Source organism: Falco cherrug, chromosome 11 (assembly GCF_023634085.1).
Source record: "Falco cherrug isolate bFalChe1 chromosome 11, bFalChe1.pri, whole genome shotgun sequence".
Classification (NCBI taxonomy): domain Eukaryota; kingdom Metazoa; phylum Chordata; class Aves; order Falconiformes; family Falconidae; genus Falco; species Falco cherrug.
This window is the reverse complement of record NC_073707.1, coordinates 27,256,521-27,272,814: the sequence shown is the minus strand read 5'-3', so window position 1 is coordinate 27,272,814 and position 16,294 is coordinate 27,256,521. Positions and strand designations below refer to the sequence as shown.

The 16,294-nt window shown below is 39.4% G+C and overlaps 1 protein-coding gene across 3 annotated transcripts in view; it reads left to right on the top strand.

Moving 5' to 3' along the window:
* The window catches only part of NLGN1 (neuroligin 1), a 328,188-nt gene that overhangs the window by 11,568 nt on the left and 300,326 nt on the right, over window positions 1-16,294 (top strand). For 2 of the 3 annotated variants that reach the window (XM_027809645.2, XM_027809643.2), the window contains exon 2: window positions 953-1,758. In XM_027809645.2, coding sequence (XP_027665446.1) covers window positions 1,266-1,758 — 493 coding nt within the window. In that variant the 5' untranslated portion in view covers window positions 953-1,265. Of the gene's footprint in view, window positions 1-952; window positions 1,759-2,218; window positions 2,279-16,294 lie in introns of all 3 variants that reach the window. The other variant, XM_055723666.1, reaches the window with a different exon arrangement.

Genomic DNA, 16,294 nt, shown 5'->3' with positions numbered 1-16,294 from the left:
TATGGGAACTTTTATTGTTTATGTTATAAATTAAGGACGGTAGGGATTGAGTACATTCATCATGCATTTTCATTTTTCATTAAAATCAGTAGTTTATAAGGAATGCAGGATTGGTCTGAAGTAAAAACCGTGATATACAGCTCCATCCCTGAACGGGCTGTTCATATCCTTTTCCAAATCTGTTTTGAAAAGAAAACCAAACTAAACCAAACCACTGAGGTCCAGTTATACTCCCGTGCAAATTCAGAGTTTGCCATTCACTTCAGGGGGAGCAGATTTTGGCCTTTCGTTGATGTGAACATTTCACTCTGGAGGTGTTTTTCATCAGAAACTTGTGGAGTAAGAAAACCATATCAAGTGTGGTAATTCAGGTTATCATGAATAAGCACAGTAGTTCGTGTTATCCTTACAAATATGTTCCAGTTGCCTTGATGTTTTTATCAGAAGTTGTATTTCAAAATGAGCAAAAAAAGTTTGTATTTATCATAATCTGCTTTTGATGAAATAAAATGCCTTTGAGTCTTCAGTATGCCTGTCTATATTAATTTCACTATCTTCTGCTTTAAGAAATAATTACTTTCATTTTGATAAATCAACCTGTGCAAACAAGGTGAAAATTGATTATGAGCTGATTAAGTTAAAATATTAACATAAACACTTATGTAATGGAGCCTGTCAGCAAAGTGCTTACCCTTAAAAAGGTGAATTTAAAACTGTATTTTCTGTGAGTCCTGTTTCTTCTAAAAAAATCTCTATAAATTCAACAGGTGACATTATAGATAATCCCGTAATCAGTGCTTCACCCACCATTTCATGGACCCATAAACTACTGCAATTTTACTTACATGACTCTAGCAACTATTAATGTATGTAAATAACTTGTGAAACATCTAGTTATCACTCTGCTCATATTAGCTCTTTCATACTAATGATTTATTTTCATTTTCTCCAGGATATAGACCTGCGGCTAACTGGATTTGATTTATAAGAGGGGATTCTGCAGTAAATGGCTGCTCTCTTCATATTGCTGCTATGGAAAACAGAATTGTCAATAGGATGTAGTCTGATAAATAGTGCTGAGTGAAGATGCAGCTTCAATAAGTGTGAAATCAATGGAAGATACTTACCGCATGAAAAGCCTTTCGAGATTTTTCTGACAGGCACCTATTTAGGAAACTTGATCCGTTTCCTTCAGTTGCCCTGTTTTTACACCAGTGGATACAAATCAGATTGCTTCATTGTAGTTACACAACTAATGTGGGACCATGGCCTTTCCAAGATCCGTGTGGCTGAACTGTGTATGGAGAGCGATGATAGTCCGCCTGTTACACATGGGATTGAATGCCACTTTTGCTTTTTGTATACTTGGATTTTTGCTTCACGCTGCAGCTGTGTCCTCCCAAAAATTGGATGATACCAACCCAGTGGTGACCACCAACTTTGGCAAGATAAGAGGGATTAAGAAGGAACTTAATAATGAGATTCTGGGGCCCGTTATTCAGTTTCTTGGGGTTCCGTATGCTGCCCCTCCAACAGGGGAGCGCCGCTTCCAACCTCCTGAGCCTCCATCTCCCTGGGCAGATATCAAAAATACCACTCAGTTTGCTCCAGTGTGCCCCCAGAACATTATAGAAGGCAGGCTGCCTGAAGTCATGCTTCCCGTGTGGTTTACTAATAACTTGGATGTAGTTTCCACCTATGTACAAGATCAGAATGAAGACTGCCTCTATTTAAATATCTATGTCCCAACTGAGGATGGTGAGTTAATAGCAGGCAAAACAGGGAGATCTTTCTATTTTCCTGTTCTACGTTCTAACAATATTAATTCACGTGTACTGGTAGCACGCATGGCTTTCTTTGTTTGCATGCCAGCATATTACATGTATGCATGCTGCTTTTCTGTGTTTGCATCTGTCCTTGGGTTTTGTATTTGGTTTGGTTTTTTTTTTTTTCTTTTTCTTTCCGTCTACACTCATTTTTTTTTCTCCCACAGCACGTGTATTTTTAGGTCAAAGTTGGTACCTAATTCTCATTGCCACCCACTGACTTCTGGGAAGATGCATCAACATCTTATCCATTGCATGTGCAGGCACAACAAGTTGAGAATCTTCCACACCTAATAAAGCAGGTCATATTTAAGTTAGATAGTGGTGTTGCATGCTCCTACTGTCTGTGATGGAGCTCCATGTTATTTTCTAGTCTTCTATTCATTTTTCAGTCAAAAGAATATCCAAGGAATGTGCCAGAAAACCCGGCAAGAAAATTTGTAGAAAAGGAGGTATGTATAAAGTGGACAAAAAAAAATACGGGGGAAAGATCGAAACCTTGCAAAGGAAGAACGAATAATACAGCTGAAAGAGGCTGATTTGCTGATGCTATGAAGTGAACTGTTAGGAACTCTCTTGTCCTAATGAAGCTAGAAAGGTATTCAAAGAGAGGACTGTGTACAGCAGATGAGAAGATAACATTTGTAAAGCCTGAACTCAGTTGCACCTGCTCATCTCTCTTGCACTATCTCATACTGACCTTATTGGCAGCTTCTCTCTCTCGGCCTCGTGGTTCAGAGGAGTGCCTGTCACTCGTACGTAGAGACGGTACATTGCATATGCGTGCATAGGAGGTAGCTCGTATGCCTGGGGCTGTTGCCACTGAAGTTGCTGGCACAGCTCCGCAGCTCTGTATTCCAGTGGTGTAGCGTAATGGCTGTGATGTATTATGGCAAAGCAGAGCTGAAAATCTGCATTGCCTTTCTACGTGAGGCACCTTGTTTTCTTGGAACAGTGAGAACTTTCCTGAAATGCAGATGTGCAACTTTTTTTCATTTACATGCTTCTAAGAGTGAGCGTTGATTTCCTTTATTATGTGATTACAGCTCTCTTTGTAAAACTGAGAATCTCTTAATAGGGTTGTAGGGAAATGTTAAAATATTGTGACATGGTACATTGGAAACTAAGGCTGCTTTTGGAAGCTTTGGAAACTTGGCTTCTACACTTTTCGTGTTAGATAGTATTGGAGAATTTGCAGATTTCACTGTGAACATTTGCAAATTCCCAAAGCAATTGGTATGTGATGTAGAAGGTATATTTTCATACTGATTTAAAGTATTAGTGGAAAGTACTGATTTTGTACTATACACATTTGTTTTACATCAATTATTTTTCTGTATCATTTTCTTTAAAATGATGTGTTAATAGCTGGACTACATTTGAATCTAGAATACTTTTTAAGGTAAACAAAGAGTAGTGTGGACGTACACTGTTGCTCATTAGCAGTAATCCATATTTTTTGTATCAGTTGCTATTCCAGAATAAATACATTTTAGGAAAGTGTCATAGTAGGAAGTTGCTTAGAGTTGGGTGAAATTGAACTCTGTAAAGCCTGTATTAGGTTTTTAAGGTGATATCTAGACATCTAAATGAAGGTGGCCTTATTTTCCAAGGTTTTTGCTCTTGTAGCTCCTACTGACTGTTGGTTGTTGCTAGTTGTTAACTATTAATTGTTAATTATAGTTGCTCAGTGTATGCTTTTTTAGATGTCTAAACCCACTTTCAGTGACTTTGGGCAGTTTGTTTGTAAAGTGTCAGGCTTTGAGGCAACAGCTAATGTTTTCTATTGGGGAGTTTTTGCTCAGTGCTGTAAAAATACAATTGCTTGAGCTGGATTCCCAAAGTCTGAAACAAAGATAATCAGGGTACTCTGAGCAACGTCATTTCTTCACACATCATTCAAGTTAGAATAGCTGCTGTCATTTATATGCATTCAATTAACGTGCAGTGCTGCAGCAGTTATTACGCAGTTCATCAAGCATGTGTAATTAGCTGAGCAACTTTCACTTCCTATCACCCAGACACTGATTCACAAAGTCATAAATAAAGATGCAGATCTCCATCATTGTTCTCAGAGAGTATCTTTTCCTATGAGAGAATATTAAAAAAAATATTAGAAAAATAGCAAAAATAAAGGGCAGGAGAGCCCAGTAGATGAGAAAGTCATGTTTATTGTCCTGCGAGCCAGAAGGAGAATAGAGAGAGCTATTTGAAATTCAGTAGGTACCTTTCCAGTTAAATTCATTGCACAGAGAGCACAATAAAAGGCAGCAGAACCTACCTTTTCCCTTTGACAAGTGCAGAGAATGCCTGAATACCTTCAGCCGGGGCAGCTGGCATAGCTGTAGTAGTCTTTGTTCCCCAGGTAACTCATGTTTTACTCCCCTGTATACAACCTAAGGTTATGCTTGGCTTGGTTTGCCCCCATACCTCGTAGTAAAAGGGATTGTGTTGTAGAACGAAGTTGCAATACAGTCGCAGCATCTTAGCAGCCACAGCAGCATGGAATAGCGTTGGTTTTGTGTGAGAAAGAAGGCAGGCCCAATATTCTCTCTTTTACTGGATTTTTAGGTTGCAGGCATTTAATTACATTTAGTGATGAAAATTACTGGAAAGAGAAAATGCGAAAACAAGAGGCAGACCTTTACACCATCTTTTTAATTAAGAAAGGATATCTAAATTCGAAGTGTCTGAACCAACAACCATATGCTATCATATATATGGTTCCATTCTTTCTTGTTACATGAAATACATTGAATAATAAAATTATAAATAAATTAGCACCTATGCTTAATTGTCAGTTGAAGGACATGACAAAATTCAGAATTTTGAAGAACAGGGAGTAATCTGATGAAGGTAGGTGCAGAAACGAGAGGAATTTATCCACGTGTCACACTGGAGATTGCAGCGAGCATGATAACCATCAGCACCCGCGGGTGGGTGCCCACGCCGCGGGCATGGCAGAGCCATGGGCTGGAGCTGGGGGAGAAGGAACGAGACAGTACAGCAAATATGGATGCCTGTGCTTCAGCATACTTCATCTTCAATTTACTGATCAATAGATAAAGAAAGATGATCTGGTTTTGTGTCTTTTGCTTCAGGTACGCGAAGGTCAGAGGTTGCTAATTCCGTTATGGGGATGCCTACAGGCAGAAACCTCTCTGTTTGCCAGGGCTGGTTTTAGAAAAGCTGTGCAAAGGCATCCGATTCATTCAGTGTTGGTGTTTTAGAGGCTAGACTCCATAATTCTGAATCTTAATAGAACCTAGGTTATATTGTAGGTAACACCGTTTTACTGACTGATATAAATTATATTGTTGATTTTGTGGTATTTCCTGAATTTCCTGAAAAACTTTTGCATTGTTTCTAGGGAATACCTGAATAGTTTTGCACTCTGGTATTTCAGGTCTCTCTGACTTTATAGTCAAAGCAAAAGTATTTTACTTGGGATCTGGAATGGTACGCGGTAGGACAGGGTAATTTACAATCCCTGAGGGGGTCTGCACATCCTGCTTAAGCTGCATGTCTGTGTTTGTTTAATATTCTATGTTCATTTCTGTGCGTTGTAACAGTTTGCACCATGAATTTCCTACTTTAATGACAACTACGTAAAGAAAATTTGAAAGAGATCACTAATATGACCACTAAAAGAAGCCCCAGGTATTGTGTGTTCAGCTCGTGGGATGATAGCATGCACTGTCTTACGAACCTGTACTGAAGCCTTCACATTGCCTGCAGATATCGTAATGCGAAAATGTGGAGGTGTACTTTTTGTAGAGAGTATGATATAGACTCAATGCTATGGAACTAGGCACAGGCAGTTTTGGATACATTAGTATCTGTAGGAGAACTGGGGGTAGAATAAGGAAAGAAATCACTTGATCCTTACTTCTATGTTCAGGAATTAGCAGTGGCTATCAGGAGACTGCCCAACATCAGTGACTTCTTCACATTTGGTTTCTGTTTCTTATTCTAGTCGATGCAGTGAATAAATTTAAAATGCAAAGAATCATGATCTGAACTATCTCATTTGAGAGTGTAGGATTAGACAGCTCTATTAATATTTATGCCTCCTAATGGGCTACTTGATTTTTCAGAGCAAAGCTCCCAACACCATACTTTCTGGGTTATGGCTGTGGTTACTGTGGATGCGTAGGTACATATATACATACATACAAATACATTCTTGGAAATGAAACACAAATCACGGTGCTATAGTCTCATCCTGCTTTGATCATTGTTGTTTTCAATAGAGAATATGTTACATCAGTAGTGATTCTTAAATGGCACTGATAAATTCAAGGCTTTTAAGCTTAGCAATATGAAATATTTTTTACAAATCTAAGCAGAAATTTAGCCTGTTACCCTGTGTTTCTGTTGGGTGTTGGTTCCAATACTCCATTTAACTATCCTAGAACTGTTTACTTGTCATCCAATTTTGGAAAAGAGAAATTCATGCAATGTGTGCAGTTCCTATGAACTTCATTAAATGAACTTCTTTCTGTATACCTGTTTCAGTTCTGAAATCAACCAGAAAAAAAACAGGCTGAGACCTGTGAAAATGTGTATTTCCACTGGCAAAATTTGTCAATCAATTAACAGATGCCTTTTTTTCTAAATACGCAATGTAGAAAATAATACCAAAGTACCAGACTTGTAGATGGCTTATTGTCAAAAATTATTGAAATATTATTTCTCTATGGCCATATAAAACAGTATAAAATCTCAGGTGTGAGCCTCTGTCACTGTACACTGAGCTATGTCAAAATATGTTGCATTGCCATTGGGCTAAGAACATGCGTTCACAGACCCCTGCCAGGGCGCATGGTGCCTGAGAGTGAGTGCCAAAGCCTGCAGAGGTACCTTCATGCATATTTTGGTGTACATCGACCATTTTGAAGGATCTATATCTTCATTAGGCCACTTTGGAGATTCGTGACAAATTATTTGCTTGTAGTATGATTGTGTCAGTCGTTGCCTGTACACATTTGAAATTTTTCCCCCTTTCACCCTCGCTGGCTCCTGGCTGAAGAGCCCGCATCCTTGTTCTGGCTTTGTGAGGCCAAAGCTCATCTGTGCGGTATCAGCGGGCACAAATGCAGTCCATAATCCTGAACTCCCATGCTATGCACTAAGACGCCAAGATTGTTCTTTTTCTATTCCTTTTTGAAGCACTGTATTCCTGTTTCTCATTCCTCAGATACCACTGCGGCATTTCCTATTATACTAGTAATACATGGAAAAAGATAATGAAGCAAACATTGTCTTGTACAGACCTTTTCATCCTTTCACAATCTAAAGCTGTTAGTGTCAGTTAGCAGCATTTTTCAAAGATATGCAGTAGGTTTATGTCATATTTGAAATAAAATAAAATGCTTAAACTCTGATGTACTTCCTCCAGTCCTCTTTCAGGGTGAGCCAATGCTTGACAATACAAGACTTCGCAGACTGCATTTTAAGACTCCAGTCATCTTAAATGCCATCAACACTGGTCAAAGTCCTCTGTAAATGTCTGGTTGTTTGGGCTCTGGGCTTTTGCTGACCACGCAGTTGTCGTGCTGTCATTGCCTTGTTCATATACCTTGACAGTGCTTATAGCTCTAACAGGTCTTAAATTCTGATCTAATTCCATTCCTTGTCCATTATTTTACTGCTTGCTTTTCATTTTCTACATCCTCCCACACACAGGCTCTAAAATAGTACTGATAGCCTGATAATACTAAGTCAGATAAAACTGGTTTGTGCTTCTTCCCCTGGCCTTTCGTGGGTTGGACCAGTTGTACTCAGTAAACAGCTGCGAGATGGTTTTCCCTTCAATTTGCTAGTTTCTAATTTATCGTTTAAAGCCAGAATGGATAAATATTATAAAAATTAGCTACATTGGTATATTTGTATAGGTTCAGAGAAACATTTCAGGAACTCATATGACTTTAGGATAACTATTTTTTCCCTCTTGCTTTCCATGCCATTGTTCCCCATTGTTTGCTCATCTCTGTGTTCATGCTCTTCATTTCTTTGTCTCCTTATAAAACACACGGATACAAATAGTTTTAGTAATCTTGGCATAGTTTTTTAAGCTTGAAACATGATGCTTACATGTGTCAAACCATTGTTAAGGATCATCTCAATTATAACGTTAATAATCTGCTTATAACTCGAATATTGCTCCAGTACAATTTCAATTTTCTTCAAATTCTTTTCACTTATAATTCTTCAGCCCTCTTCATTTTTACTTACTTTATGTTGTCAAATTTACATGTCTTCTCTACTTTGATATGTATAGTATTATTAACTATAGTCTGCATTCAGAACCCAACTGCTTTAATGAGCTTAACAGAAATGAGATTTGTTTTCAGGATATCAAACCATTTCCTTGTGTTTTAATATTAATGTCTCTTATTTCACTTTCTCGTACTTGTAATTATGATTTATCCTGTAAAGAAGCAGCACGGAACAATACAAGGCTAAGGGAAGTGGGGCAAAGCTGACTTGAAGCTGCATTTGCACCCATGTGCCAGTGCATTGCTGGGACCAGCGTGGTCACTGGCTGGAATCAGAGCTGCCTCAGGGCTGCTCGGGGTGCAGGCAGAAATTGCAGGATGCATGGAAATGGCATAGTGCAGATGCGGCAGCTGATTTCCCCTTCCAGAGTTTTACCAAAGTGTTTTGAAACATTTCAGCAGCAACAGTAAATCATGTTGCTAATTCTTCTGTTGTGGGAGCTCTTTTAATACCCCTTTATGCTATCAGAGCAGTAATCGGAATCTGCCCTGGCTGAATTTTCTATATGATTTTTATTGAGGGTGGCTTTTGCCTTTCCTATTCATACAAATAGTACAGTCAAGACAGAGTAAGTTGAGTCTTAGGAATGTGCTTGTGGAGAAGGAAAGTTACCCGACTGAAGAACTTTGGGTTCTTCAGCTGATAAAGATCTGGAAGAAGTTCCTTTATTGAAATACCATGGCCTTGTAAAGGTCTGTCAACCAAGGGGGATGGAGGGAAAATAAATCTTCTGCAGGGTTTCTGTCTCAGCAGTGGTATAGCCAGTAGATTTGACCCAAAAGACACATTTTGGGAGATCATAGCCGGTATGACTGCTAAGCTTTAGCAGCAGCTGTGCTGGAGTGCTGTGCCCTGAAGGAAGGCTCGCAGTCCCACAGCAGCTGTCAGGGACCTCCTCTGCATGTGGACCTTTTCCCAAGTACTTTATGGTGGTCCAGGATCTGTCCCTTTATGTTGCAGAGGGATCAGAATACAGTTTGTATGCTGTTGTGGGCACTATTCACATCTTCTTTCTCTCGACAGCAATTTACAATTCAGTGTGTTGTGAGATGCTGAGTTATCATGGGATTATTAGGTTTGAGCTACACTGATGTCAGGGGTTTTAGATCAGGCCCTGCAGAGGCAAAGTACTGAGGTATCTTGATATGGTTTAATATTTGTTTAAATATTTTTTTTACTCTTTATTTTATAATGTGTGGAAAATCATATATGTAGTGTATATATGTATATATAGAGAGATAGCTAGTAAGGCAAAAACTATAGGAGAGAGACAGCCATTTATTATTTGTATTTGTTTTCTGGAAAGCTTCCATTTGTTAAATTTCACCCTTTTTGTAAAGGCCTTCTTTAATTATTAGCTGAAAATCAGGTATTTATGTAATTACCATAATTATATCTACACATCTAGTGTACTTGCAATTATTTCATTAAAGATTGTAATTATTATACAATTATAGGGGATAATGACGTCCTTGTAACATGTTGCAGAAGCCCTAATTAAATGGTGGCATAAATGAATTGGAAGTGATTTTGAAGTTTTGAATATTGTTTTATCAGAAATATCAGAAGTGATTCATCCATATTATGACTGGCAGTAAAACCCCTCCAAAGTTATTTTGAGAAAAGATTTCACAGAGCTCATGGAAAAGGATTTGTCTCTGTTGCCTTTTCTGTCTTCACTTTCTGTTCTCTATATTCTTACACCTAAAAACTGTGCAGATTTTTAATGGAAAGGTGCATTGTGTAAGAAGATTGCACAGCTTGCCGAATCTTTCTAGAAGGCTCAGTGCAGAGCAAATAGGATCTATGTGCAAGCACAGTCTGTACTTACACATCCCTCTTCTATACAGAGGGAAAACCCTATGCAACAGTTGGTTCAAGATGATGAAAAAGGTCCACGAAATTTAAGGGGGTTTTCATTTTATGCTGAGTTTTAATGATCTGCTTCTACATTAGAACATCCAAATAGTGTGACTGCAGGTGTTTGGGAAAGAGGAAAAAAATTCCTTGTGTAGCATGGATCCATGTGATGCCAACCACATGAAGCACAGCAGGTGGACTAAGCAGCACTGATACCGAGGAACCCTATGGAGCGTCTCCCTCTCTCTCTTCCAGAGTGGGTGGGGAATGACGGGCAAGGACAACATATGCCAGAATCTACCAAAACCTCAGGATTCCAGATTTCTCACCCTCTGTCATGTCAACCTTCTGTAGTGTGCAGATGATCTCTCTTCCTTCAGTTAATTTGAAAAGTCATGGAAAATGGCAGTACTGCATATATAATTCTACGGCTTATTTTATCATTCTGGTTTTTTCACTTCTAATGCAGTGTGTTCTTAAGTGATGGGTGTACAACAGTGTACCTATGGCATGACTGGCAGCCACGCAGCCACCCTTACCATGACATCTGCCTCGGTTTTGCTTCTCAAAGCCAGCACCCCGCTGCCGGGCTGAGGCTCTGGGCAGGCTGGAGCTACATGCAAACCAGCTGGAGGGGCCTCCCATCTCCCTTGCACCCGGCTGTTTACCTCCCACCTGCCAGCTGGGACTCCTGCTCCAGGCTTTGCTCCCAGTTTTGTTAGGGGAATGACTCATGCACATTCTTCCCAGTTACTTTAGATGAGTTCAGGCAGAGTAGACAAACCTGTTTAATTCACTTAATTCACGTCAGCTCATTTTTGCCCAGGCCTGATTAAGGAGTGTTTTCGGGGTCTACTCTAATGCAGAATTTTAATGTCACACAAAAGGACAGACACAAAGCTCCAAGGGGCAGGAGATGCCTTACTGTGCCCCACGCTGAAGAAAGACCATCCATGGCCTGGAAAAGAGCTCCCTGTTTGTACCATCTTGTGTTAAGGTTCCTTGCTGTGGCAGCCAACACAAGAACTGGTTTGCTCATACGGTGGTTGTGCTTTTTGAAGGGCTTGCTGCCCTATAACCAGAAACCGAACATCACCGTTGCTGTCAAGGTGCCTTCCAGTCCCCGGCAGGGATGGTTTTAGTTTCTGCCAACGCTACTCTTTGTTTTTAGGTCTCTAATATATGAGTATTAATGTAGTGAACAGGCAAACAGGACACAGCATCCACCATTCAGCTGGATCTAGCTGAACCAATGAGAATTTGGTCCCTGAGAACCCTCATTCCCAAAGCAATCGTTTAAACAAGATGGCCCCAGCGGTAAGGGAATCTGAAATGTACGTTTATCTATGTGTAAGTGTATACGTATACAGTCAAACAGATTTGAAAGCTCAAAGGAAAGCTAGTACAATTTGTCTTACTTGATTGCAAGATAATATTAGGATCATATGTTTTCATATTTATTTTAAAGTGCCAATAAGGTTTTAGACTACTTTTAAAAATCTGAACGTAGTTGCTGAAGGCCAGATCTTCACGTAGGCCAAACAGAAGACTTTGCACATTTACCTGCTCTGAGGCTGCTTTTGTTAATGACAGTGCCACATGATTTATATAGCACTTTGGATCCATGAAATATTGCTGTGTGTGGCTGTTGTAGAGACAGGTTTGTTTTGGGAAATTTCACAAGAAACTGTCGGGCTATAAACCTAGGTATCACAGTCTTCGTCCTTTCCCTGTTTCTCTGTGATGCTAAACTCAAATGAAGTAGCTCGCCGTAAGAATTAATTAACAGCTGTGCTATATGGAACGGGAAAAAGAATCAAGTTTGTTTTCTACACTTTTCAGTCATTAACTGAGCTGTTCGCTAATGATAAATGGATTACTTTTGCTGGAAACAATAACTTTTGAGACAGAAAATAATTGCCATACTTAAGTACTGAAGCACCTGCAGTCTCTTTTATATGAAGTCTCCATAGATGAAGTCTCACATAAAGGAAGAAACAGAAGATGCATCGATTGTCTTTTCTTTAAAGTGCCATGAAACCCTTGATTAACTGGCAATTCTTGCAGTGTTGCAGTTGCGGTTCAAGTATTGAAGGTATTACCTGGCCAAAAACACATCATGATACCAGGTCATGGGTAATGGGTGCTTGAGTTTTATGGAGACGCAAATGATTGCTGAAGGATCACAGTAAAAATCATCCTTACCCCCACTCCATCCTGAATCTGGGCCTCTTAGCAGGAATCCCTTTCTGTGTGCATTGTATTCCGTGCTGTTTGTATGTGTAAGGAAACATTGCCTCTTGAGCTGTGAAACAGTCCTGTGTTTTTGACAGGCTGGTTTTGTTTCTTTTCCTGACGTCTGTGAAAGATGGCTGCCGAAATGTGCTTAGGCACGAGCGGGGCGTTTGCTTGCCAAGGTGAGCTGGGAGATAGAAGATGAGCTGAAAGAAGCAGGGAGGGGATCTGACAGCAAAGGCGCCTCCTGCCACACACGGCGAAGCAGGTGTACACTGCCAGGCAGCGTGCAAACCAGGCACAGAAATAGGATTAAAAGGCTCTTTACCTTTCGGCAAAATAAGACCAAAAAGAAGGCAGTGCACAATTTCACCGTGCAGTTTTTAGTGGCAGAAACTATTTTTCTCTCCAAAGTTTGCTAACATATATTAGGTGCTGTTTTTCTGCCTGGAGCTTAGACATACTCAACTACAAGTTAGTTTGGCTGAGTATCAGCACAACAAAGCAGCAGTCAAATGAGAGAGGAAGAAACAAATAATTTACAAGAAATGCTCCATATCCCTTCCACGCTTGATATTTGCACTGTGCAAGTGGTCTGGCTGTCACCCCTCTCCGTCCAGCACCTGGGCATGTGTTGGAGGACCTGTCACAAAATAGGTTTGACCTAAGGTAAAGCAAAGGCTAGCCCTGAATATTGCTCAATTAAAAATAGATAAACTCAGCAGTAAATTGGATTTTGGCCTGTTGTTTGAATTATGAATATTCTTCTAAATGCTGTCACTTCCTTAAAGTTATACAGTGATTTCTTTGGAATCTTAAGTGACTTTGGGTTGAAACTCTGTGTGAGTGATTATCTGGCTCAGTGAATGCTGTTGTTGTTGTTAATAATTTTGGCTGTTAACCTCTTCACTGCTGAGATCTCTAAGTGCAGCGTGACATTGTGCTGGCACTCAGGAGCTAGAAAGGTTAAGAAGCCATTGAAACACATTCAGGAAATACAGTTTTCAGGCTGATGAAGTGCAAGCCTGGAAGAGAACAAAGAAATGGTAATAATAATTACATTTACTTTATGCTCGCCAAGGAGACAGTTTGAAGGAGAGCGGGCCACAGATAGTAGCTCATTTTTGGTTCTGCCCCCATTAGTTAAGTCACACTCCTGCTTTACTTCTGTAACCCCAGAAATGTGCTGTTTAAAACGTTCTGTTTAAATGGAGCTTGGTTGCAGAGGCACGATTTGACACAAACCCAAATGTCCCTTTCCAGTCATTCCGGACCTCACTAGCCTTTTCCCGTTCCCCCCCCCTCCTCCCCTGGCTAAGCAGCATCTGGTCCTCTCCCTCTGGTGAACTTGTGTGACTCTATTTCAAGTATAGATTTAGTTATTAAATCTGGAGATAAAGTATGGATCTGTTCCACTAATCAGATATTACAGTGATTAGAGCCATAGAAGTACTTGGAGAGATCAATTAGATTAGATTATCAAATCATTATAAGCAAACTCTTAAAGACAAAATGATCGAAAGTAATCTTGTGCCCCTCTATTTCTTTAGAGAGTATTTACACTCCTTTACGGTTTGTTTGCCTCTGCTTTATTTACATGTGTTAAGTCCGCAGTGGTGCCAAGCCTCACACTCAGAACTGGGCTGGAGGACAGAATAAAGCAATTTCTGCAGCAAAGCTCTCTCTGTGATGCTGGTCATGGGCTAAACCACGTTATTGCTTGTACTCTAGGTGAAAAAAACCCACGCTCATGGAAATGTTACTTTATAAAGCAATTGGGCAGTTTCTTGGGGGAGCTCATTTCAGATCTCTGGGGTTAGGCAGGAAGCCTTCTGCTCTCTCACCAGCCTTTTATTCTCTCTCTTATCTCATTCTGTGTTTATTATTTTGATGGTGGAATCTTATTTTGACCACTTCTATTGCACAGACCCAGTGTTATGAACCAACACTAGCTAATTCAAATAAAGGTTTGTGATTCATTCTTTAGTAGTTTGTTTTCAGGGCTCTTGTGAAAATGGTTTTCCAGTGCATAATAGCCATTTGTGTCAGTCCTAAGTCTTGAAGTTGCGTCTTCTGCAGCCTGCAGTGTTGTTTTCTTAACACGTGTGTGTATATATACATATATATGTGAGCTTTGCTTTATTAAAGTATATTTTAGTAAGTACTCCAGCTAATGCTAATACACTGCTTTCATGAGAGAATTGGCAGAATGGTATACATCAAAGGCAACAATTAGTGTATTTTCATTCAACTTGTTCAGCCTATTAGGTTGTTAAATTTTGCATAGAAAATCATTAGCATGTTTAATTTGGGAAAGAATCTCTTGGAAGAGGAGTTGTGGACATAAATCAATCAGTGAGGAGGCTCTCCTACAGCATTACAACAGCAGCTAGACTGCTGAAATATCATCAGATATTTTCCTGTTTTATTATCTTTAAATGCCGAGGTGAAAAACATGCAGGATTATCACTGGCTTAGGATTTAACAAAGAAGCTTCTGATGATTTTGATTAATATTAAAATCTAGAGCAAGATCGTGTCATGCTTTTTTCTTACTGAGTACTGGCATAGAAGAACAGGTTTGCAATTGCAGTATACTTGCTCTTATTTCAATGAAGGTGAAGGACATCCAAATCAGGGTTGATGTAACATATCTCATGGGTTTGTTTTCCTCTTTCTCCAAGACTAGTTTACAATCTGTTGCATTGCAAGCGATGTTGCAGCTGTTAGGAATGTTGTTTGCTACTTCAGAGTTAGCTGAAGTTGAAAAAGTGACAAGAAAGACTGTGAAGTTCCTTTTTCCCCATCTTCACCGGGAGCATGTGACCTGGCATCCTTGCAATTTAGAAACAGTTATCTGGTATTAAGTACATTAAAAAAGGTTTGCATTTTGACCAATTAAAGTCAAAGAGGAAAGGTCAGAAATCAACACCAAAATAGAACAAATGTTAACTGAATATTCCATCATACAGAAGCTAATCAGGGCTTTTGTGTGCCCTGCTGTGCCAATATCTATTCAGAAGCTAGTCATTATGTCTCTGTTCTAAAAGAGAACTAATTTTGAAGACTTCACTGCACTAAAATCAAGTCATTTACTGCCCTTTTTTGCTGTGTTTTTATGATGTTTTGCCTGATTAAACATTCAGTGCTAGACACAGTGACTTCTGGTTTTGTCCCTGCACTTTTCAGGTTCAAATTTCTTTGAGTGCAGTTACTATTCTTTGGTGCCAAAGTACTTGATTGCCTTCATAAACTAGGAAATTTAGCGGCAAAACTGACATAGGCGTCAGGACTATATTATTGATTATTTTGAAGGCACACAAATCCATAAAGTCCTTTCCATTGTGCTCCAATGGAAAGCACCTGTATCCATTTGTACTAAGGGGCCAAAAAACCCAAGTCAATCATGAAATTCAAATCAAGGTTTACAACTCCAGGCCCAAATTCCCGTCTCTAAAAGATGAACAGATACAAGCTTACAGAAAGATTCAAGAGACTTGAATGTTTGGTAGATTTTGAAAATTTTGCCTGAGATGCATAGATATAATTTATCTTTCTTTGCTCCTTTTTTCTCCATTCTGGTTTTCTTGAAATACCTGTCTTGTATCACAGACTCTTTTATAATAGCAAATATCTTTTATCTTTTTCTGTACTTTTTTCTATTTCCTGCATAGTCTTATTGTGTCTGATTGGTCTTTATTTGATGTTTCCTCATTGCCACTATATCCTTTAATTTTTTTCCTTTCCCGTGAAGGTGGAGAAACAAGGACGAAAGAGTGAACTTCTGTGAAGTCACACACAGAGAGGGAAAGAAACTGTGGATAAGAAAAGATATCCATATCATTGTGAAGCTGAAATTGAGACATCCCATTCTTTTTATCATGTGCTTATTTTTAGGGGCTGTGCTGTTTATGATGCTCCTGGGCTGCTTTTATGGTTCATGTAGCTGAAGCAATGCTTCTCGTCTTTAATTTCTGCACAACTTAATCCCAGTCTTTCCTAAGTGCAAGTATTAGTCAGTCAGTTACCCCCCATAGGGTGAGAATCACGTCTTATCTTAGCCCATGAAATATTTTCTGCCTCCCACTTGTC